Here is a 24580-nt window from a genome sequence, read left to right on the forward strand (position 1 = left end):
AAGCATCAAATATATACACATACAAAATACACTGATACAATCACAATACAATCATACATTACATTTTGATCTGTCAGAATCATCTCCATATTTCGTTTCGAATCCCATGACTCAACAAACCACAGATCCACAATTCAGACAGCAAGTTTCAAAGTCTCCCTTTTTCCATCAATATCCTTGATCATATCAAATTTTCTTGCCATCTAATACACAAAAATAACATAGGTCAACTGCTTTACAGGAAAAAAAAACAATACAACTTAAAAATAACAAAAACACATGAACAAAAAAGAAGGACATAAAATAAAAGTTGTACGAAGAAGAACAAAAAAAAAAGAAGAACAACAAAAAAAAACGATAAAAAATAACTACAATGAAAATAAAAAGACGAACAAAAAAATTTATAACTTAAACAACTGTTGGTACGAAGAAGAAGAAAGATGAAGAAGAACAAAGAACATGCAATGAACTCGAAGAAGAAGAAAAAATAAAGCAAAAATGTGTTCCAACAAAGCTAACGTAAGAACAAAAAAAATAATAAAAAATGAAGAAGGAGGCTTACGTTGGTATGAAGAACTAAACGGCTTCTGCAAACCTTCAACAACAAAAAAAAATATAAAATAAACAGCAAAAGAAGAAGAAAGCAGAAGAAAGCATAAGAAGAAAAAGAAGAAGAAGCAACCATCAACCAACAAAAAAAAAATAGCCAAAAAAAAAAGACGAACAAAAAAATTTATAAGTTAAACAACTGTTGGTCTGAAGAAGAAGAAAGATGAAAAAGAACAAACAACATGCAATGAACTCGAAGAAGAAGAAAAAATAAAGCAAAAATGTGTTCGAACAAAGCTAACGTAACAACAAAAAAAATATAAAAAAATGAAGAAGGAGGCTTACGTTGGTATGAAGAACTAAACGGCTTCTGCAAACCTTCAACAACAAAAAAAAAATTCAAATAAACAGCAGAAGAAGAAGAAAGCAGAAGAAAGCATAAGAAGAAAAAGAAGAAGAAGCAACCATCAACCAACAAAAAAAAAACAGCCAAAAAAAAATTAAAACTTACGTTGGTATGAACAACAAAACAGGTTCTGCAAACCTTGAACAACAATAATCACCAAGATATTTAAATAAACTGCAAAAGAAGAAGAAAGCAGAAGAAAGCAAAAGAAGAAGAAGAAGAAACAACCATCAACCAACGAAAATAAACAACCAAAAAAAAAAATGAAACTTACGTTGCTACGAAGAAGAAGAAAGAAGACCCAATGAAGTGTTGAAGAAGAAGAAAAAAGAAACACAAAATGTTTCTGAACAAACCTAACGCAAGAAGAAAAATTCAAATACCTCCGCCAAATGCAATGCCTTGAAGCAGAAGCTTCTGTCTGTCAGCAACCATCAATCAACAATTAATGCTTTAATGCTTCAGCTGAAAAAAAAATTACCCAGAAGACGAAAATACCCTCTATTTCAGACACGTGTCAGCACGTTAAGATGTCCAATTCAGTAATTTATCTATACTAAGAATTTCTTAGATATATAGTAGATAGATATGTATATATATATGTATGTATATATATTATATATACATACATATATTGTGTATGTTATATTGGGGATGCCATGACTAACACTAAAACAAATGGAGCAGCATACCAGCTCTATCAATTTGTAAGTAGTATATATCCTCCCATAACTTTGGTTGATTGTTAAAGACATAAAATGTTAAATGAAAAACTATGCTAATCATAAATGTATAATCAATAAATAATCAAGGTTACCAAAATAATCAAGAAAACATAATCCCGTAATCATAACACATAAATCTAAAAAGACAACTTATAACATTACACTAAATCAACTAAATCAATGTGTCAAGTAATCACCACAAATAAAAAAATAATAGCTTCAATTGTTTCTACAACCCATTGTCAATTAGAAAAGTAATCGATAAATAAATGAATCTACAAGTCAAACATGAATCATATTAATAAATAAATAAATTTACAACTCAAACATGAATCATATAGACTAAGACTATTTTTTTCTTACAAGAGTTTCAAGCCACATACCTTGTACAAAGTTCCTTGTTAGCTTTATATAGAGGCCCATTCCATTTTCGTCATTATAACTAAAATGAGTTCACAAAGAACAAAGTTTAATACTAAAAGACATACCCAAAAACTCTTCGTCAATCTCTTTAATGAAGGCGTACCCAAAAACGGTGAAGGCAAAACCAAATCATAAACAAAAACGATGATAGAAAAAGCATAAGGGTAAATGTAACGTCCCAATTAATTAATGAGCGTAATTAAAAGAAAACGTCACACGATTATAATATAACATCGCATTCAGGAGTTTAAACATAAGACCTTGCAACTAAGGCATGCCACGATGCCACCAAAAACGGATAACAGTATGACTAAAAGTTTACAATTTCAATAACGAGGAATACAGGGACCGTAGCCCTAAATAAAAGCCCAAAGGAAACTAGAGCGCAATCCACGCGGACTATGCAGCGAAATTACCATCTCCCTGTTATCCACGGGTGTTCCTCGTCTCTGCTCACACCAACAAGTTGATGATCATCGCAAATAAGAGTACCACACAGCAGGAGCACACAACAACAAAAGTAGGGTAAGCTTATGCATAAAGTCACATCATCAATGAAGTTAGAAACATATTCACAGTCCATCATACATATGTCACACAAGCATGTTACGACCTTTAAAACAATACACTACGACTAGACTCGACTCATCCGAATACGTATAACTTGGTCGGATTCAGCGGATGCTTGCACTTGTGGTGATACCTCTGCTCATCCCCGAGCTAAGTGTTACACGTGTTGCAATGAATCAAATTACCCTCACCACAAGGTTAGCCCTTAATAAATTTCAGGCCTCCTGCTACTCTCACCACAGGGGTTAGTCCGCTCTAAGTGAGACTAACTGACCCCTTAGAGTGTCAGGATGCAATCCTTACCTTGAATCCTTACCTAGTTATACAGATGGGGCACCACCATGGACACCCACTAACAGGGGCCATGGAATTACGTCCCGACCACTGAAGCGCAACCCCGAAGGTCTCACCTAGAAACCCCAAGGAATTACACGCTGACACGGACCAATCCATCATAAATTAACAGTATTAGAACGTTAAATCATGTTTGAAATTTCATACCAACCCCTGAGGCCAATTCCTCATACTTATCACATTTTTGAATCTAGGCTACTGATCATCTTCATCCCATAAGTCTAGGGCCTCATCTCATATCCATACCAAGTTACTTTAATTCCAATCCACTCATTCATTTCACATGCCAAGTTTCCACAATACCCGTCATTCACCATTTATGAATCATATCATACATACTTAGCAAGCCATTGTGCATATATACATACATACGAACATGTATCTCATCACAACAATCATATTCAAACAAATTCCAATCATCCAAGAGCAATCAAACAACCAAACAGCGCCCTTTCTCGCCCAACCCCTCGCTCAGGCCGAAGGGTCTCGCTCAGGCGGGACCCCCTTCGCCTAGGCGAGGGCTCGAAGGAGGAACCAGGAGCCAACGCGGGATCTCGCTTAGGCGAGTCCCTTCTCGCCTGGGCGAGATGTTCGCTCGCTCAAAAGTTGAGCAGGTCGCCTGGGTTTGGCCGCGAAAAAGGGTTTGGACGAGTCCCTGTTTGTCTCGCCTAGGCGAGACTGGCTCGCTTGGGCGAGTTTTTCAAGTCTCGCCACTGTTCTCCTGTAACAGCCACTCACACCAACTCAACCTAACAAAACCATGCGCCCACAGTTAACCAAATCTCACACCAAACAATATAAACTCACAACGACAGTCAACAACATGGAAGGGAGCGAAATATAAGTTTAAGCCATAGCTTCCCTACCTGGAATGGTTTCGTACAGGACGTTCGACGCACAATCAAGGAGCACAACAGCTCTAGAACGCACTAAAGAGGTGGAGTAGGAACTGATTCAGAGCTAGCTCGAGAGGCTTGGGGAGGTCCTGTAAGTGCAATGGGGAAATGACGGCTGGTTTTCTGAAAATGAATGAAAAGGTGGAATTAGGGCAACACGAATGGTTCTTATATCATGGGCCAGCCTTTAGGCCCACTGCTGCAGGGCAGCCCTTAAAATTAAGGTGGCAGAAATATTTGGGCCTTACAGTAAACAGTGATGGCAAAACTAAAACCTGATCTTTAGACTGGAAGACTTCTTCGATAATCTTGTTTGTTAGTGAAGCCATAACCAAATCTATTAATAGAAGGTTAGGGTAGAGTTTCGTTGATGATCAAAGAGTAACAGAAGGTTAAGGTTTCAGATGATCGTGGAGTAAGAGAACGATAGGGTTTTAGTGATAAATAGAGTAACATAAGGTTAAATTTTCAATAATGAATATGGACGGTTTCAGTGAGACAACGTAGGGTGTGAGGCAATGTATGGTATGGGTGAGAGAAAAATGAACAAATAGAGGCAACAGATGGTGACGACAAAGAGTGAGAGAAGAGTTGCATGCGAAAAAATTAGGGTTTTGAAAATACGTTGACACGTGTCATTGCTTGCCACTTGTAAAAAGAAAAGAGTGTTTTAACTTTCCATTTTGAGTAAATTCTATGTGTTTTACTTTTTGTAAAAAAAAAGTGTTTGAACTTTCTATTTTGAGTTAATTCTATGTGTTTTACTTTTTTTGTGGTTGATAAAAAAAAGTTGCATTGTGCTAGTTGAATTGTATTATTAATAGATATATATTCATAGATATGTGAAAATAATTCGTTCCCCACATCCCCCACGACTCTCGCTCACTCATACGTTCACCACCTTCCTCCGTCACTGCGTCACTGTCCCTTCCTCCACCGGCGTTCCGCCGCTCACTGTGCCTTCACTCGCTCACCGTTCCTTCTGCACCGTTGGCATAGCCCACCACTGTCAAATACAATTTGTAATCCCTAATTCCCTTTTCTGGGTTTAGTTTGTAATCCCTATATTCGTTGGCTCTGTTTGTACTCAATCTGTGTTGAATACGTGTCTTCAGTTGCTCACCGTTCGTTCTGCATCGTTGGTGTCGCCCGCCACTATCAAGGTACAATTCGTAATCCCTAATTCCCTTCTCTGGGTTTAGTTTGTAATCCCTATATTTGTTGGCTCTATTTTTACTTTATTTGTGTTGAATCTCTGCTTATGAATGAAAGAATGGAATGGAAATAGGGATGTGCTGAATTTGTGCTTATGAATGAGAATGGAATGGAAATAAGGATGTCCTGAATCTGTGCTTATGAATGAAACCACGGAATAACTCTCTTATTTTAATTTTAAATTTTAAATGATGAGAATATTTAACACGTGTTAGATAATATAAGATAGAAAGTCATTATCACGTGGTGAAGGTGACTACAACTATTCCGAAAATGATTGACAAAGAGATCTTAAACCTTAAAGCTTTTGGCAGACAAGTGCTTGCGTTGAGATGCATCCAAAGCACACAGTTTACACCTCCATTATTATGCTCTTACATAAAAATATTGGTACTTCCACATAAGCGGAAGTTGTAGATTAGGTCTGTTTATACTTTTTATGTGTAGGTTAGCTTTGTTTGTACTTTGATTTGGAGATGTAATATGTGGCTGGGAAATTAGGAAACTTTAGTTGTAGTGCAAGGCAGTGGGCAGTGAAGGCACTATTATAGTGTTGTTAAGTAGTGGCAGGTCGCTGCAACAGGTGCTCAATTGGATTGTGTTTATGGGATATGGTCACTATGCTCAATCACAGCCACACTATAATGGAAAAAAAATGTGTCTATTATGGCCATTTTGATGAACAAGGATTAAAAACCCAAATTTTCCCTCGATTTGAGTTTATTTTCTTAGGATAGTCTCAAGATATAGCTATGGTGTTGTTGTGGTCAGCTGTTCTACCTTGAAATAAGTTGGGTCCTCAAATCTGACCTTATTCCCTTGCCAAAACTAGGCCCAAAACCTTAGCTTTATTCTTCCCCAACAAAATGAAACACCACTTGAACCAAGTATAAACTATTAAAGAACAGGGAACTTGTAGAATCAGCAGTGAGCAGAAAGTATAATCAAGAAAATAGGGTCAAGTCTGTGTTGTGTCACTTTTTAATATTATGTGGCACTGTTGTTGGACTTTATTGCCGTAATGCCTTCTGGTGATGATACAATGTGAGATAACTTAGCATATTGTTTTTGTCCAAAATGGAAACATAAACATAAATTAATGAAACATTAACTAAAAAGCTATGGTGGTCTGTCTCAGGTCAGGTTAAGGAAACCTGAAATCATGAATTTTTGAATGGTTGTGGTGTCTACTATTTCATATTACTTTGGTCTTAATTCAAGGCACAATCCAAGGATTGGTGACTCCTCTTTCCACGATTTTTTTTTTTGCGTTTTCAATTTTCTCTTTTGCTTTCTTCTAATATATGTGATTGATTGATTTGAGTCTTGCAAATGGCCCTATAAGATTTTGATGTTTTGGTTTCTTAAAATAACAGGTTTGGTGATTTAGGAAGAAAGTAATATTATGTATCCATTATTTACCTAAAATGCAACACTATGTTTTGCTAAATAAAATGGAATAAGATCCCAATTATAGAAAAACGAACAATGAAACAAATATCATGATTTTTTTCCTTTCAGTCCCAACCCATCTATCTATTAGATGTTTAGTAGCTCCATTGCCACCACACAAAGCAAATAACCAAACATGCTGATGATGGACACATAGGATGTTATTTTTCATGTCTTTTAGTTCTTACTTCCAAACACACTATTACATTAGATTTTAATCAAAATTTTGAGGAAAAATGGAAATCAGTATACTTTTTGATATCACCATCAAATTATAGAATATAATTTGAGAATATAGTTAACTATAGTCAAACAAAGTCATGTGAGACAAGGTGTAATGCAATATAATAATCATTACCTTGTGACCCGTAACAGAAAAACAAAATATCATGAGCATAAAGCACATGTGAAGGCAAATTTAACCCTTTAGAACCAAGGAAGCATTTTTTAACATTACACCAAGTGTACATAGAACTCGAAGAAGGCAAAGCTAAGAGATCATTAACATTAACCCAATTGTAAAATTTAGAAATAATATCTAATTTCTTCTCTTGTTTTCTTAGTAACATTTGTGTGTTACTTTAATATATGCAGTTCAATTGTCAAGGCTATAGCTTCTGATTTGGTGTGGGATTTCCAGTCCAATCATTAGGTATTAGTGTTATTTAAAGTTATCATCTTTTCAGCCACGGAATCCACTTTCTATTTGTCGCTAGCATAAATAGTACTCATTTATGGTTGTTCTTTTGTAGTTGATGTTTAGGAGCTTAACTATAGAAACTTGTTATGATATGGTTACAATATGTAGGATATATGATACAACTTTGAGAAGAATTAGACTTTTTGAGTACATGTTATTTTTTTCATATGCCTTCAGCTAATGGAAGATGTGACAGTATAATTTTTTTGTTGATTTGATTTTGAGCTACTGGAAGATGTTTTGGTGATTTAGATGGACAATTATATATATATATATATATATATATATATATATATATATTATTCAGTTAATTTTTAAAACTTCATTTAAAATAATGCAAACAAACATAAAAAATACTTGAGACATTTTAAAAGAATAATATTAAAGGTAATTAATAAAATAAATAAATTTGAGCCTTAAGGCATTAATTAGATAGTGATCTTCCAAATTGTATGCAAATGCATTTTATTTTTGTGTAAAATGTTCTCTATTAACTGCAAAAGTTAATGAAAGATGTTTTAGCCGAAATAAATTATATAAGAATTATCTTTTCATAAGTTTAAGTGGAAATTTTATTTAGGATTAAGTGGTATCACAAACACATTCATGTGCTACATTACACTCTCAGGACGACAAAAAAACGAAGAGGAGCTTCGTGTGTTTTCACTAAGTCTGTAAGAACAAACGAGTGAACGAGTCGAAAAGCAAGTAACTGCACTGCATGGACCCTCTGGAAGCTTTGGTCGCTCAAATCCAAGGGCTATCGAGCACTTCTAGCGATGTCAATCGCCTCCAAGTTATTTTGAAACAAGCCGATGACTCGCTCCGATCCAAGTCAACTCGCCTCCCCCCGCTTCTCACTCAACTCGACCCTTCCATTCACTCTCTTGGTTTTCTCTACATCTTGTACGTCCCAAAAAAAATTAATTATAAGCATTATTTGTTGATGGCCAAAACCCTAGTTCTGGAACCCTTGAATATTGTTGCGAGATTATGCTAATTGTTTTATTTTGATTCTTTTGTGATTGCAGAGATGCCTACATGACTAGTCCGATCACCAAAACGCAGGCTGAGACTGCCGTTCCAATCGTTACCAGGTTCATCGGCGCTTGCAACGATCAGATTCGTTTGGCCCCTGAAAAATGTATGAAAATATGAGATTCAAATCCTTAGTTTTTCTTGATTCATTGGTTTTATAGAAACTGCTTTAAATTGTGGTCGTAGTTAGTATTGATCCTTGACATTGGGAAATCGCTGGCCGAAGTTGTTTTTGAGCACTGATTTTGAAACCTTGATGTTTACATGAGTTAATTAAGTAACAAATTGCGGGTTGAAATTATTTTATTGGTTTTTAGATACTTGTGCAATCGAGTGTTGTTTACAATTCAATAAAAGTGAAGGAGAGATGTTTAGTTGGCGTGGTAGAGAGGAGAAATAGATTAGATGGAAACATGAAGGATGAATAGACATAGGAGGGAAATAGAGTAGAAACTGTAAGTGTTTGGTTAAAGAGAAATAAAGAAGAAACATGGAGAGAGATTGAGAGATAAATGGAAATTGTTCTGTCAAAAGTTCCACATAGCATAGAAGAAGTCGAGGAGGTGAGATAGGGAGTGGAAGAGTTTAGGTGAATCCCACTACTTTAAAAATATCTCCTCTAACTTTTCCCGACCAAACGTCCCCCTTCTTCATCCATCCATTCTATATCTTACAAACAACACTCGAATTGGGAAAGAGGAAAAATATTTAGTGAATCAAGATTAATCAATTGGAGAGAGAAGAAAGGGGACAGATGAAGATTGGGAAGATTTTTTTTGGTGTTGGTTTTCTTTCTTGGCTTTGGTTGTTTAGTGTTGACTGGTTTTTCTTCTGAATTTGTAGTTTTGTGCTTGTTTATGGAGCTGAAGGATCTAGAACAGAATGGGTTTTTGATTGATTTTTGGAATTTTGATTGATTTGTAGTTATTTCTTGGTTTTTGATTGATGTGTTTTTGAATTTTTTTGGATTTTTTTTAGTTTTATCTGTGTGTAGGAGGTTGAAGGATCAAGTGATGTTGTTGGAAGCTCCAATACGAGGTGTGGCTCCTTTGTTCACTGCACTTCGGAAAGTTCAGGTCTCTGCAGAGCACTTAACTCCCCTACATTCAGAGTTTCTTTTGCTTTGCTTGTTGTCAAAGTGCTACAAAACTGGTTTATCCATATTGGATGATGATGTTTTTGAAGTTAAACACCCACGAGACTTTTTTCTCTACTGTTATTATGGGTGCGTTGCTTTCTTCCCCTATTTCTTTCTGTGTTTTTAGTATTGTGTTTTTAGTTCATAGAATGTGCTGTAATTTCTTCACAGTTTGTAATATTTTATTGAATTTCTTACACTTATATTAGATATGCTGTAGGTAATGTTCTGTGTTTTTAACACTAGTGGTGGGGTTGTAGGATTTTCCCATGTCAATTCATGTGGGTATTTGGGAGTTGGAAGGGGAAAAATGCAAAATAAAAAGGGGAGGAAATGGTATCAGGGAAGAGTATGGAAGTTCATTAATAAGTTTCCTTCTCTGGTTTGGATGTTTAAATTGGGGGAGTTATTAAAATGTTTCCCCCTTCAAACAAAGCAAGAGTGTTGCTCAAAATCTGCCTGTCCTAAATCTGTTAGGATACCAGAACAATGCAGGAATCGAGGTCACAGTTTTGTCATGTTTCTTAATATTGCAGGAAATTGTGGATAAATGCAATTGATGTGGCTACAATTGCAATCATGGACACACCCAAAATCCTTGATGTAGGAGTGATGAAAATCTCTGTTGCAGATTGTTTTTCAAACCTTGGCATAATTTAATGAGGAAACAAGTGACTGTAGGAAAAGTGATACAATGTCCTGTATCTCGAGTGCAATCTCCATGGCTTCTCAATGGGAGATACCCCTCTTTCCCTGTATCACATAAGGAAAAAAGGCTAGATGAATTCTTATGTCTATCCTTCCTCATGTGTATACTTCTTATGATAACACAATCATAATTACCACAATTTTCCTCTCTTCATTCCCAAAATACTATCCTCTTCATTCCCATCCAAATTGCCTTTCTGAAATTTTTATTTGTTTGCTGATGCTTATATAATGCATAGATACCTTAGGGGGGAATGGATCTCATCGCTAAAGCTTGCCATTGTAGTAGAAAAATGCCCAATGTCATAAACAACTCACATAAAAAATCTTCATTTCTTATGTGGGACTCAGCTCCCATAACTTGCATTGCTATTTCAGGGTTCTAATATTTCACATTCTCCACTTGTTCCCACGTGTAGTGACTATGCTCTAGCTCTTCTGGCTAGTCACTCGTGAACAATGCAATGTTGGCATCAACATCTGTGTTGCTTCTTTGCTCTTACGAGGCGTGGTGGTGGGCTCTAACATCAATGTGATGGGTTTCTTTAAAGTGATCTCGAATAGCATTATAATAATTAGGAAATGAAAAAAAAGACCCTACAATTGCTTCCTGTGACTTGCTTTCTACCGTCCTAATGCCAACTCACTTTTTCTCCCACCTTCTCTCTTGACTCCTCTTTTGCCTATTCTCTCCCTTCAACTGAATTATCCTTTGGCTCTTCTTATCTCTATGTGTTGGGCTTCTCTCTGAAGAATTATTTCTTGCATCTTACATTATTCCTTGTAGAATACACATGCGGGAGGTATATCATTATGCTTGTACCCAAGGTTGTCAAACTCGAGAGTTTACGTAAACTCGTGAGAGCCCAGTAAACTCGAATCGTAAACTCGTAAGAGTTTACTTCACAAAGAAAAAACAATTGATATAAATAATATCCTAATTCAAACAAGTCCATAAAATTATATAGCTTAAAAGTATTTGAAATAAATATGTTCATACAAATACTGTAAAACATAAATTCAAATATCAAATGTCTATGTTTAATCCTCTAATCCTCTAATGATATCATCATCTCCATCATCATCTTCATCTTCATCCAGCTCCTCCCCTGATGAAACATGTGCATCCTCATTGGCATCAAAAGTTATATTATCAAGATCAAGAGCATCTAGAGCTGGATCTGTTGTTGGTCCATCTAAAGGAACATTTTGAACATCAATTTCACCTTCAGCTTGCTCAATCTCAACAACGTCATTTGCCTCTTCAGTTATCCATTCATCATCTGATTCAATGTCATCAAATGGTAGAGCAACAGTTTTTCGAAGTTGTCTACTTTTCAACTTCAAGTTATACATTTAAACTAAATCATTCATCTTTTTCTGATGCAAACGGTTCCTTCTCTTTGTATGAACCTAAAATGAAATATTAAATTTTAGTAGATATAAACCTAATAAAGAAAATTATAAATGAGAAATAATTTAAATTACCATCTCGAATGAGCTCCAATTACGCTCACAACCCGAAGAACTACAAGTCAAGCTTAGAATTCGAATAGCAAATCTCTTCAACTCCGGAGTTGCATCACCAAACATCTCCCACCATTCACCAGGATTTAATTCTTTCCTGCATTCCTTTGCATCTTCCATTCCAAAAAGCCCTCTAGCAAAATGAAATTGAACAATTTGCAAATTAATTTTTCTTCTTTCTGCAATATCTGGCACCAATCTTCTCATGCACTCATACAGTCCTTCTTTAACCTCTCCACCATCATCACATCTAAAGTTAGGTTCATAGTGGAAGTGGGGGTTGAGAAAATAGGCAGCTGCATGTAAAGGCCTATGAAGTTGACTATCCCATCGAGCATCAATTATTCTCCAAACCTCTTCATAACTACATTCAATACCAAACAAATTTCAGACATAAGGAATTAAACTTTTAATGAGTTTAAGTTTGGAAGTTTACCTCTTCTGAATATTGTTAAAATTGTTTCTAATCTTTTCTTTTGCACAATCCATCTCTTCATAAATGAAACCCATTGCGGGTTTTACATCTGAGTCCACCAATCTTAAGACCACCATAAGAGGGGCAGTGGCCTTCAAGCATGTGGAGACATTCTTCCAAAACCGGCTGTCTAATACCACGCGTTCTATTCTTTTCCCCTCTTGTGAAGTTCCAAATTTGCTTGTCGTCCACTCATCGGAGTTAAACATGGTCAATAATGATGCCTTCAATTCATGAAGACAACCAAGAGTTAAATATGCCGTTGCAAATCTAGTCACACCCGGTCTTATCAAGTCTCTACCTTTAGTGAACTTTTTCAACATCGAAATCAACATTGTTCTTCCATAAATGTAAGTGGTAATCTTTCTTCCCTTCTTGATTGTCAATTCATGGACCTTCAAATTCTTTTCAAAATCTTCAAAGATCAAATCAATACAGTGTGCAGCACATGGAGTCCAATACAATCGTTCTCTCTTTTGCATCAACAAATCTCCAGCTGCCTTGAAATTTGCAGCATTATCAGTGACAACTTGAACTACATTTTCTTCTCCAACATACTCAACAACATCATCTAACATCTTAAAAACTTTATCAGCTGTTTTTGAAATGTCTGAGGTGTCAAGAGAATAAAGAAAAACCGTCCCTTTAGGACTATTGACCAAGAAGTTGCAAATAGAACGTCTTTTTTTGTCCGTCCAACCATCAGACATAATGGTACAACCAGTTCTCTTCCACTCCTCCTTGTATTCTTCAAGCATTAAATCTGTTTTGCTCACAGCTTGCTTCAAGAGCTTCTCTCTAATATCATGATAAGAGGGTGGTTTGTAGCCAACTCCATATTTACCAATCATTTCACACATCTTTGCAAATGCTGGATTTCTAATCACATTGAAAGGAATGGCACTAGTGTAAAAGACTTCAGCCACTTGAGCATCAACCTCTTCTTTGAATCCTTTTTTCATCATCTGATTTATAGTTGCTTGGACTTCCCCTTTACTAGCATTGGCAACTCTTTGTTTTCCTTTAAAGCCAAACAGCATATGTCCTCCTTCAACACTTTCACTTTCTTCATCTTCTTCATCAATGATATTCAACTTCCTTCTCTTTAATGCTGCATGCTTAGCTTCTGCAACTATCTTTAACATCAAATTTTTTATTTCGTCCGAAACAGAAGCACAAGGTTCAGAATCCTCCCTAGTTCCAGCAAGATGATGTTTGAATCTAAATATCCCTCCACTCACAATCTTTGAGCAATAGTTACATTTGACTTTTCTACCATTGCCATTAATATCAAATCCGTGTTTCCATCCAATATCAGAGCGGTTCCCCGGAGCATTTTTACTTCTACTCTTGATAGATGAGGATGCACTTGGATTAGTATCCACTGAATTTGATGCATTTCCAGACATTGTAAAAAATCTGTATTGTAAAATAATTTTGTATTTAAAAAAAAAATACTAATCGTAAAATAAAAGTGGTCACGAGAAAGAGAAAAAAACCAGTACTGAAGGACAATCTGCTGCCGACGACGAGGGGAGAGGAGACGCGACGATCACTGCTGCCGACGACGAGGTGAGGCGTTGACGACGGCCAGGCAAGACAGAGGCGACACGAACGCGACGGCGGCGCGACAGAAACACGACGGTGACGCGAAACGAGCGCGACGGTGAGGCGACCTGGACGCGACGACGAGGCGACCTGGACGCGACGGCGAGGAGACCTGGACGCGACGGCGAGGTGAAGCAGAAGCAGAAAAACGATGGCGAACAACAGTGAATGGAAACGCGATGGCGAGCGCGAGGAAGAACAGCTCCAGAAGCGCCACTGAACGACAACCCTAAATCGCGAAAAATTAGGTTAGTTCTCCCCCCCCCCCCCCACCCCCCAAAACGACCTCGTTCCCCTTTAAATTTTTCAGCCATTCGAACTCGCTCACACGCCGCAGAATCGCGATTTTACGCGAGTTTAACGATCCCACTTCCGATTCCACCGATTTTACTCCAAAAACGAGTTAGCTTCCGAGTTAACTCGGAAACCAGGTGTAGGAACGCAAACTCGTCCGAGTTAGCGAGTTAACTCGCGAGTTTGATAACCATGCTTGTACCTTTATTAGAGCCGTCAAAATGGGTTATAACCCGCGAGCCAACCCGACTCATCACGGGTTCGGGTCGGGTTTGGTTGAAAAAAAATTACAAATTTTAGTACGAGTTAAAAATGAACCCAACCCATTAAGAATCCGGCTCATTCGGGATGAACCTGTGATGAGCCGGGTTGGCTCACCAACCCGCCAATGAATTTTAAATATTTAATTAATTAATATATATATATATATATATATTATATATATGTATGTTATATATATATATATTATATATGTATATTATATATATATATATATGCATATATATATATATATTATATTATATATGTATATATCATATATTATATATTATATATGTATATATTATATATGTATATTATATATATATATATATATATATATATATATATATATATATATATATATATATATATATATATATATTGTAGATGGGGATAAAGAAGATGTTTCAAGATATGAAAATGTTGTGGATTTATTCATTCAAGATTCTAATAGTATAGTTTGATAAGTGACAATAATGATTGATGTTAGATAGTAATTTATATTTTTGTGATTTTGGTTTGTATTTGGAGTTTAACATAATTTGGGATTTTATTTGGATTGTATTGAAGTTTATTTAGATTTTTAATTAGAATTATAATTTAGTTTTCTTGAGATTGAAGAAAAAAAATTGTGTTTTTTTTTTAATTAAGTGAGCCAACCCATTTAACTCGCCAACCCATGGTGGGTCGGTTCGGGTTCTAATTTTGTTGGCTCACTAATAAGTGAGCCGGGTTGGGTTGACCCACTAAGTGGTTAACCCGTCGCTGGCCGAGCCGGGTTAGGTCGGGTGACCCGTTTTGACAGCTCTAACCTTTATGTGGTTCTCATATCTTATTTGGTTCTCATATCTTATTTGGATATATATGTTTATCAGTGGTAGTTGAAATTTGATCTCAAACATGATGAAAATCTAGATTCATTGCATTAAGTATTATAACCATATAAAACTTATCCAACCTCTTTTTTTATCTCATCTAATGTGTCAACTTCCAAGAAAATTTTCAATTACTCAATTGTTGGCAATAAAAGACATCATGTGATTATGTTAGGTTGAAATCTTGTCCTCAAGGTTGAAATCTAGAGACTAGTCTGTCATAGTAGCCACGTCCTCTCAGGTTGTTGCTTCTAGATTCCACTCAATGAGCACCTGCTGCACCTTGTCACCTTATTGCTGAGTGGTTCTTTTATCCAACACTTTGACTGGAACATGGACAGGAAATTTGCCTTGCAATTCTTCTAGTAAATCTTTCTCAGTATGGTGCGTTCCCCCAACTAACTTTGGTTGGGACGCATGGAAGACCGAGTGAATGCGGGCCATATTTGGTAGTTGTAATCCAAATGCCATTGTACCCAGCTGTCGCAACACTTTGAAATGCCTAAAGTAACATGCTGATAACTTGGTATGCAACCTCGTTGGCATGGAACTTTGCCAATGAGGCCGTATCTTGGGGTAGACCCAATCCCCCACTTTAATCTAAGATGGTTTATGTTTCCTGTTTTTGCAAAACGTACCATCTGTTCTTAGGCCTTGAAAAGATGTATTTGAGTTGTTTGAGAGCTTCATCCCGATTCATTAGTTCTTGCACGACTACCTCTACATCTGTTTCCCCATGGATGAATCGTGTCAATTAAGGGGAGGTTTGCCATACACTATTTCGAACGGAATGCATTTGGAAGCCCCTTGCCATACACTTGTGGGTGTCGTGTGCTATTCAACTAGAAATTTTGGTATCCAAATGACATAGAGAATAGGACTAGTCGTCCCTTATAATGTAGGCGACCCTGTTCCAAAGTAAAGAGGGCTTATGAATCTGGTTTAGCTTCCAGATCTACTTTAATCTTCTGTAGAGGAGAATCTCCTTCCACCTCATCTATCATCGTCTAAAAATCTTGCCAAAACGGTTTGGAGAGCACCCTTAGCTCCTTATCGTCTTCGAGCTGATCTTCAAACTTCCTGGATAACGCATCTACAACTTTGTTGGACGTTCCCGTTCTATATTTTTTTTTCAAATTCATACCCAAGTAGCTTAGCCAACCAATTATGTTGGTTTTGTTGTTCCAAGAGATATTTCAGACTCCTCTGATTCGTATGCAAAAAAAATTTTCATCCCACCAAGTAAGGTCTCCAATGCTAGATGGCTAAAACTAGGGCTATCAATTCTTTTTCGTAAATCGACTTTGTGAGTGAGGCATGTGATAAAGCCTTGCCAAAATAAGCAATGGGCCTTTTGTTCTGAGATAACACTGCTCCAATTCCATTCCTAGAAGCATCACATTCCACATGAAAAGGTTGGGAGAAATCGGTAATGTCAAAACTGGTGCTGTGGTAATAGCTTTTTTAAGAGCTTGTAAAGCTTCCTCCCCACTTTGCTTCCATTCAAACTTTCCATTAAAGAGATTGTTAAAGGTCTTGCTATCTTCCCATAATCTTTAGTAAAGCACCTATAATACCCTGTGAGGCCCGAAAATCCTTTCAACACCTTAATTGTTGTGGGTATAGACCGTAGTGTGACCACAACTACCTTCTCAACATCCATTTCCACTCCTTTCCCAAATATCACATGACCTAGATAATGAATCTGTGTCTTCTTGAACTCACATTTCTTCTGATTTGCACAAAATTGCTACTGTAGTAGTATTTGCAGCATCTGCTTCAGCTGGATCAAATGTTCCCTCCATGTTTTGTTGTATATTAGTATATCATCAAAAAATACTAATACACATTTTCTCAAGTATGGCCTTAGAATTGTGTTCATAACACACTGAAAGGTTGCATGTGTGTTAGTGAGCCCAAACAACATCACTAGGAATTCAAAGTGCCCTTGGTGGTGCGAAAGGCGTTTTGTGAATATCTCCTGAGTCCATCCTAATCTGATGGTAACCTACTTTAAGGTCCACTTTCGAAAAGAACCTAGCTCTATGTAGTTCATCTAACGGTTCTTCAATCACGGATATTGGAAACTTGTAGGAATGGTAGCCTTATTCAATGGCCAATAGTCAATGCAAAATCTCCAACTGTCATCCCTCTTCTTGACTAAAATAACTAGAGTTAACTTTTCCTCCATGTTTTCCCCTTTCCCAGCTCTGTACTTCCCAAGTCCCATATTTAAGTGACCACTTCTATCTTAGTTTCCTTCAATAAAGCTTTTGCAAATACAACTTTTTTGTTAAGGTTGAGTTGCTCTTAATTTGCACCATTTGCCCTTTCTCATTAAAAATCATAGTCAACTTTTTCCAGTTAACTTGGACCTCGCCCAAGGAAGCTAGCTAAGGAAGCTAGCTAAGTTACTCGCAAAATTAAATCTACTCCTCCCAACTCAAAGAAATAAAATGTTTCTTCCACCACATGATGCTCCACTTGCAGAGTTATGTTTTTACAACACCCCCTAGTGACTTTTCGATGGCAATCTCCCAAACAAACATTGTATGGTGGTGTTTCTTCCACCGGCAGATGCATGTAAGCCACTAGATCTAAATTAGAACCTTTGTCCCGATTACCCATCTTATTAGTTTCATTGTGTTGGTTTGAGTCAACCCTCCTATTGAGAACAGGGACAGTTCCATCTGCTTTTGTTCAAGTTCCTCCTATTTTGGAACCAAAAGATGCCCCCCCTTCTTTCCTACAAGTACTACCCAAATTTTAACGAACTTCCTTCTAACATACACATTCATAGTCCTATCAGATTATCATATTGCTTGAGAGAAGCCAATCATTTAGGAGAATTGTAGAGATTTTGGATATCGTTGGCAAAGTATTTTGGGCCATTTTCCAAAAGGAGCTGCAGGTTTTAAGTAACATGAGAATGGTCAAAATATTGGGTTCTACTGATTGCCAAAGTAAAGCACAAAGTTGAAAATCAATTTTCTTCAACGGTCAAACTTGATTTTGGGGTACTTCCACCTTCTTCTAAGTGGTCATGAAATCCTTGATGAAGGAACAAAAGTTCAATTGAATCAAATCAAGATAGGTAGTTTTTAACCATTTAATTTCTCAAAAGTTATAGGAGTTTTGGAGATAGTCCCTAAAGAATAATGATAGAGGCATGGACATAATCTCGTAATGCAACAAAGAAAGAACAATACAAAAGAATAATGAATAAATTTTAGAGTGAATTTCCTTCTCATAGATCCCATATTTATAATAGCATTGGAGATTTAGATACAATGTGTAAGAGGGAAGAGAAGAGAATAGGAAATGTCATATCTAGAAACTAGGTACAACACAAAGCACACAACTTTTCAATCAATTCTTTTATAGATAACTTATTCTAGTACCTCACATTCATTATACATGAAATCTGGTATGCCATGATAAGCATGAGATCCTAAGGGAGGGAATCACCCTCAAATTTAGGGATGTCAAACAAACTCATTCCTATGAGTATTGTTTGACTCTGTTGACTTTGATTGTAAATCCTATCATTTATTGGATATGGGTAATATTTGATTTTTTAAGTTGAGGATGGGAATGAGAATGGGTATGTAGATATCTGTCACGTCCCCATTCCTATATATATCCCCGTCCTCATACCCATTCCTGTTTTAAATTACTAAAACACTTGTAGTTTATTAGGTAACCTGATAAACTTGTTTTCAGTGTTCTCTCTTATCTTTAGTTTCATTTCATTTCGAAAACCCTTATTTCTTTCTACATAATTTGTCATTCTGTCTGAATTGTTGTTCAACTTGTTCATTACTTATGAAGTTCACTCGATCACTCAGATTCCTAAGTATTTTCTCTCTTATTGCAACCTTAATTACGCATTTGTTTCTTGTGTAATTTTGTTCAAATGATGTATTACATTTGAAGAAACACAAACTTTAATTTCATTAAATCAAATAGTTTTTAGGACCTACATTTGATTGTTTTTACTCTTTTAATATTTTTATTTACTATTTATTTTTTTAACATGGGAATATCTCAATTTCAAGTGTTAAATTGTGTAAACCCTTACAATGTGTGTCCTTACATTGATAATATCATATTTTCTTTGCTGTGATTTTTATCTTTTTGTAAAAGATTTATTTAATTAATAATTGAAACAGTGATGGTGATGAGATGTATTTTTACAGAGGTTAGAATGGGAGAGTTAAACTGGCACCCACCATTGCGACTCAAATTTATTCTCTATTCCTTTTGTATTTATCTCAAGTTTATATCATGGTTAAATTGAAATGCACATGGATCAGATTGACAAGTACTTTGAATACTTGTCAATATTTAATAACTTTAGATCATACTTCTGGTCATGAGCTCTTAGTGAAGCATTTTTCATATTGTCTGACTTTTGACCTTCTGACAGAGGAATGATATGCATTGGAATGAAGTGCTTTCAAAAAGCATTGGACCTTCTGCATAATGTAAGCAATCTACATAATCTATAATTTGTGTTATTCATGATTTGTTCTCGAATCAACCTTTTAGTTCAGCATTTATATATTTTTCAGGTTGTAACTGCTCCCATGTCTGTCATTAATGCTATAGCTGTGGAAGCGTACAAAAAGTATATCCTGGTTTCTCTCATTCGTAATGGGCAGGTATAAGTCTAACTTATTTAGAGTACGCCTGTTATGTTTCCTACGCATCACATCCTAAACAGTATTGTTAGATGACAAGCCCTCTGTGTACAGGGTTTTTCTTGTTTTGACCAAATTAAACTTTATTTTTTGAGGATCTATATTTATAATTTATCAGGTGATGACCTTCCATTTATTTTTTGCAGTTCTCTACCAGTCTTCCTAAGTATTCTTCTTCTGCTGCTCAAAGGAACCTGAAGAACTTCTGTCAGGTATGACTTCAATTTAGTTGGTTGAGATACTGTCTTATAATTTAGAAGGTCAAATTGTACAATTTGGTTTTTTATATGCAAGATATTGATAGAAATAAATTTATCTTAGCAAGTGTGATCAGAATGAAAATTCAGAGAAAAGATACTTTCTTATTATAGTCTAGTAAGATAGGAATAGTTCCTGCCGTAGTAATCATTGGATTAATTGAATCATTGGCTGCCTGGGTAGACAGATTCCATCAATACCACCCTCCTAAGAAGCTTTCTTGTCCTCAAGTCAGAAGGAAAGGTATTGTCATTTGGTGTTGCTCTCTTCACCCGAAGCTGCTTTGTGTACTTAGTGGAGCACCCTTTCTATGCAGCCCTTGATTGTATAACTCCCTATATCAAATTATCTTCTGGTCCAAGTTGAATCATCTTTGCTCAGTCCAAAAGGGAGGACAGTTTTCAGCCTATGTTATCAATAGTGACCAGAGTGGTCACCATTGTGGTGGTGGGGCAGGGTGGAGTGGGGTTGAGATACAGGAACAGACTCTATCACGTGTTATAGTGTTGCTGTTGGAGTGGCTGCAATCAAGCTTCTGGGACTTAATGTTTCACTTTTAAGGGGTGGTGCAAACTATAACAGAAATGGATGGCTCGTGGTTCCCTAGGGCTTTTGGGTGTATTTTTCTCCTTTCTCATCTGTTTTGGGGCTTGGGCATCAATTTGAGTCCAACATTTCTGTTGTATTTTTAAATTGGTCACTTTTTAACTTACAATAGTCGGCAGTTATTTATTATATTATAATATAATAAACTAAAACACAATAATAATGACCTAAATAAAGCATAATATATGATATATTAAAAATAGTAATGAACTAATTATAGCAATAAAAACTAAATTAAACATACTATTATAATATGATTTTCTAAAATGTTAATAAAAATTATAAATAGAAGAAATACATATACACAATAAATAAAAACAAATATAGATATTATTGAGCAATAAATTCACATACGAAATACATACTGCATGCGTGTAAAGACATGTTTAGGATCTGTTTATACCAAGGGTAAGTCAAAAGGCTTACACCAAATCTGATAGTTCAGATCAGTTCATCTAAGTAAGTCACGTTGTGTATTAACTTTCCATTAATTTGATTTACATTCAGATTTAAGTACACTAATATATATGCTTTCCTTCCAAGGAAATAAAGACACTGTTTTGGATCGATGCATAGGTAGCACATGACTCACTAAGTGAATTGATATCAACCATTAGATTTTATAGAATTAAAGGTTTGGATTTGGTACGAGTTTTTAGACTTTACACCTGATGTAAACAAAAGCTAACACATATATATGTGTGTGTGTGCTTGCGTATATTGACCCATTCATTACAAGATACATAATGGTATAAAATATATATTACTTATTTAGCAGGTTGATTGGGTTCTCTGACTTTGTAATTAGGTAATGCGAGGAAAGACTAAATTTTCAGATTTCTTCCAACTTTGTGGCAGTAAAAACCATCACTAAATGTTAAGCCTAAATATGAGGAAAGACTAAATTCTTATATTTTCAAACTTTGGAATACTAATTCGGTATATTGAAGGTGTATGAAAAATTACCAAATTTGGCAAAAAGAACAGGCGCTTAAACTACATTTTCCCATTTTGGAATGTGTCATTTCCATTGAGTAACCTGTACAAGACTCTGCCTGCTTTAGTATAAACTCCTCTTCGTAAGCTGTCTATAGGGTAAAATCTTAGATGCAATTGATGGCTTTCCCTCGATATTTTTAATTATTCGTAGATTTGCTTGTCTAGAATTCCTTTTTTTACCATCAACATGAATGGCCGTGTAACTTGCTGTTAGCAATTTTTTGTGATTACTTCAACGCACATTGACTTGTCTTCCATGCGTATATTCTGTATTTGAGCTATGTTAACCTTATTTGAATCCCTTTGTCATTTGGGCAGCCTTATGTCGAATTGGCAAATACTTATGGCAATGGAAAAATTGCAGAATTAGAGGCTTTCGTCAAGACAAATGCGGAGAAGTTTGAATCTGTGGGTTCTTTTACATATTTAATACTTATTTGTAGCATCTGGCATTTTGATTGTTGCTCAGTACAGTGTTTAACTTTCAGTTCTGCCGTTATGCAATTACTTATCAAGATTTCTTGTGCAAATTTCTGTTTCAGGACAGCAACCTTGGACTGGCTAAGCAGGTAGTATCATCCATGTATAAGCGGAATATTCAAAGATTGACCCAAACATACTTGACCCTTTCTCTCCAAGATATAGCCAACACAGTGCAGTTAAATAGCCCCAAAGAAGCTGAAATGCATGTGCTACAAATGGTGCTCTTCCAACTGAGATACATTTTCATTTTCATTTTAGCATTAACGTACCACTATTAACATACTCCTAAACTTCAGATTCAGGATGGTGAGATATATGCTACTATCAACCAGAAGGATGGAATGGTGAGATTCTTGGAGGATCCTGAACAGTATAAAACCTGTGAAATGATTGAGCACATTGATTCATCAATCCAGAGGTATATTTTATGTTAAAAGCTAGTTTAGCACAATTACTTTCCAATACTAGTAACAATTAACACGTTTCATCTCAAATTTTGAAATGACAAATTTTCGGTTGTTACTTTTAAAGCTTAATTTCATAGTGACCTGTGTCTATAATATGTCCTTCCTCTCGTACTGAAGTATTTTTTTTTTCTCAATTTTTGGCCAGAGTAATGGCACTGTCAAGGAAGCTAACTGGAATGGATGAACAAATTTCATGTGATCAGTTGTATTTGTCTAAGGTGTGTGTTCATCAACTGTTCTGTTATGTTATGTTAACATTTCTGTAAAATATTTTTAACTAAGCGTAACTTGCGTACTCAGACCGGAAGAGAGAGACAAAGATACGACTTCGATGACTTTGATGTTCCACAAAAGTTCAACATTTAAGGTCAGACAATCTCAGTGAGATAATGTTCGCTTCTTACTTATATTTTTTTTTTCGTTTGAACGATTTCTATGTGCTAGTTGTCGTATGCATTTGAAGTAGCGGTTGCTTAAGTCCCTTTTATTATAATGTGAAAAATAGACAAGCATGGTTACTTACGAGATAGTTCAGACTCTTATTGTGGATATAGAGGTAGATGAGCATACGAAGAGAGCCATGGAGAGATTAAGTAGTTCAGCCTCTCATATTTCCTTTTCAACCATTCCAACAAAATAGGTGATTATTTGGTATGGAATTCAGAGATTTCCTAGCTGAAAGGTTTTTAATCATATTTCCTCATGCCATTAGCATGAACAATTGTTTCTTATACTCATTTCTTGGTGACCTTTTGCGTTATTATTATTTACACCAACCAACACAAAGTTAAATACCATTTTGTTAAAACCATGTTCGAAAAATCACATTAAGTTGTATAAAACAGTGTTCATATTCTCATGTTATGTTTTTCATTAATTGTGGCAGGAGATGAACAGTGGAGAAGAAGATGGAAGATCTTCCTTATTGTCACTGTTATCACAAGAATGACTCAATTGTTCTTTTTCCTAACACCCAATTGTCACTGTTATTTTGGATACATAGTAGGATTTGGAGAGCTGGTCTTAGAATTCAAGACATGGTAAATACAATGCCAGTTGATAATCAATTAAGAAATTATTACAGTATAAATTGTGAATTATATTGATGTCACTGATTAGAAACTAATGCAATCTCTTGATTGAACAAAGAAACATAAAAGGATAAATTTGTTGAGAACTTTCTTCTATTTCTAAGCAAAACATGGTCTGTTTCTTCACTACCAGAACCTAGACCATGTAAAATGAATAGACCATTTCTTATAGCAGTGTCATAATAAAATATATGCGTTTGTTTTTCTTACAATTGGGAATAATTAATTTGGATTGATTGTTCTTAAAATTGTTTTATATACTAATTGAAATGTGTTTCTAAATTATCTTCACTATAGAGTTTATACCGAAACATGTGTTATATAGGAGTAGTTGGTCCTGGTTGTAAAACAAAAAAGAAAAAAACTTCAAATTGGAGAAATATACACACCTTATTTTATTATGAAAGTTTTAGTAGTCATATTTTTGTCTAAATTATTTTCGCTGTAGAGTTTATACCGAAACATGTGTTATATAGGACTAATTGGTCCTGATTGTAAAACAAAAAAGAAAAAAACTTTAAATTGGAGAAATATACACAACTTATTTTATTATAAAAAGTTTTAGTAGTCATATTTTTGTCTTGCCTTCCATTAATTATTCCTATTTTGAGTCTTCTTTTGTTACTTTATAAAGCTGTTGACGTAAAAATTGAAAAAAAAAAGGGAAAGAGATTGTGGCACTAGAGCAAGTTTAACTTAGTCATTTATATTTAATAAATTTTTGGATTTTAAAAATAATATAATTACTAATTTGGTACC

At 35.5% G+C, this 24580-nt stretch overlaps 1 protein-coding gene and 1 pseudogene across 7 annotated transcripts; one reads left to right on the plus strand and one right to left on the minus strand.

Moving 5' to 3' along the window:
- The first annotated feature begins 4765 nt into the window (after positions 1–4765).
- LOC114170703 (COP9 signalosome complex subunit 3-like) lies at positions 4766–23841 on the plus strand. Of its 6 annotated transcripts, XR_014986466.1 has the most exons (16): positions 4766–4945; positions 5039–5086; positions 7185–7242; positions 7919–8196; positions 8322–8434; positions 9307–9553; positions 19644–19701; positions 19789–19878; positions 20064–20129; positions 22099–22188; positions 22323–22481; positions 22560–22681; positions 22876–22948; positions 23031–23097; positions 23266–23370; positions 23617–23841. XR_014986466.1 is itself a non-coding variant. In XM_085668827.1 (15 exons), exons 4-14 carry the CDS (start codon positions 8012–8014, stop codon positions 23094–23096), a joined length of 1269 nt encoding a protein of 422 aa, XP_085524953.1. In that variant the 5' UTR covers positions 4766–4945; positions 5039–5086; positions 7185–7242; positions 7919–8011; the 3' UTR covers positions 23097–23121; positions 23617–23841. The 6 variants fall into 6 exon arrangements, 5 of the variants coding, with proteins under 5 accessions (XP_085524953.1, XP_027912036.1, XP_085524954.1 ...); XM_085668827.1 differs by lacking the exon at positions 23266–23370 and having other exon boundaries at positions 23031–23121; XM_028056235.2 differs by lacking the exon at positions 23266–23370 and having other exon boundaries at positions 4767–4945.
- On the minus strand, positions 10998–13669 carry LOC146881016 (uncharacterized; annotated as a pseudogene). The gene is made up of 3 exons (XR_014986465.1): positions 12138–13669; positions 11663–12065; positions 10998–11587 (listed from the first exon to the last, which is right to left on the minus strand). The product of XR_014986465.1 is annotated as an uncharacterized LOC146881016 (transcript).
- Positions 23842–24580: the final 739 nt, after the last annotated feature.

This window comes from Vigna unguiculata, chromosome 11, assembly GCF_037176805.1.
Source record: "Vigna unguiculata cultivar grain cowpea cultivar isolate G323 ecotype 2 chromosome 11, ASM3717680v1, whole genome shotgun sequence".
Lineage (NCBI taxonomy): Eukaryota > Viridiplantae > Streptophyta > Magnoliopsida > Fabales > Fabaceae > Vigna > Vigna unguiculata.

Coding starts and splice junctions, on each gene's coding strand:
- LOC114170703 (XM_085668827.1), top strand. CDS start 8,012: ATGGACCCTCTGGAAGCTTTGGTCGCTCAAATCCAAGGGCTATCGAGC. Junction 19,702..19,788: donor CATTGGACCTTCTGCATAAT/GTAAGCAATCTA, acceptor TATATTTTTCAG/GTTGTAACTGCTCCCATGTC. Junction 20,130..22,098: donor ACCTGAAGAACTTCTGTCAG/GTATGACTTCAA, acceptor TCATTTGGGCAG/CCTTATGTCGAATTGGCAAA.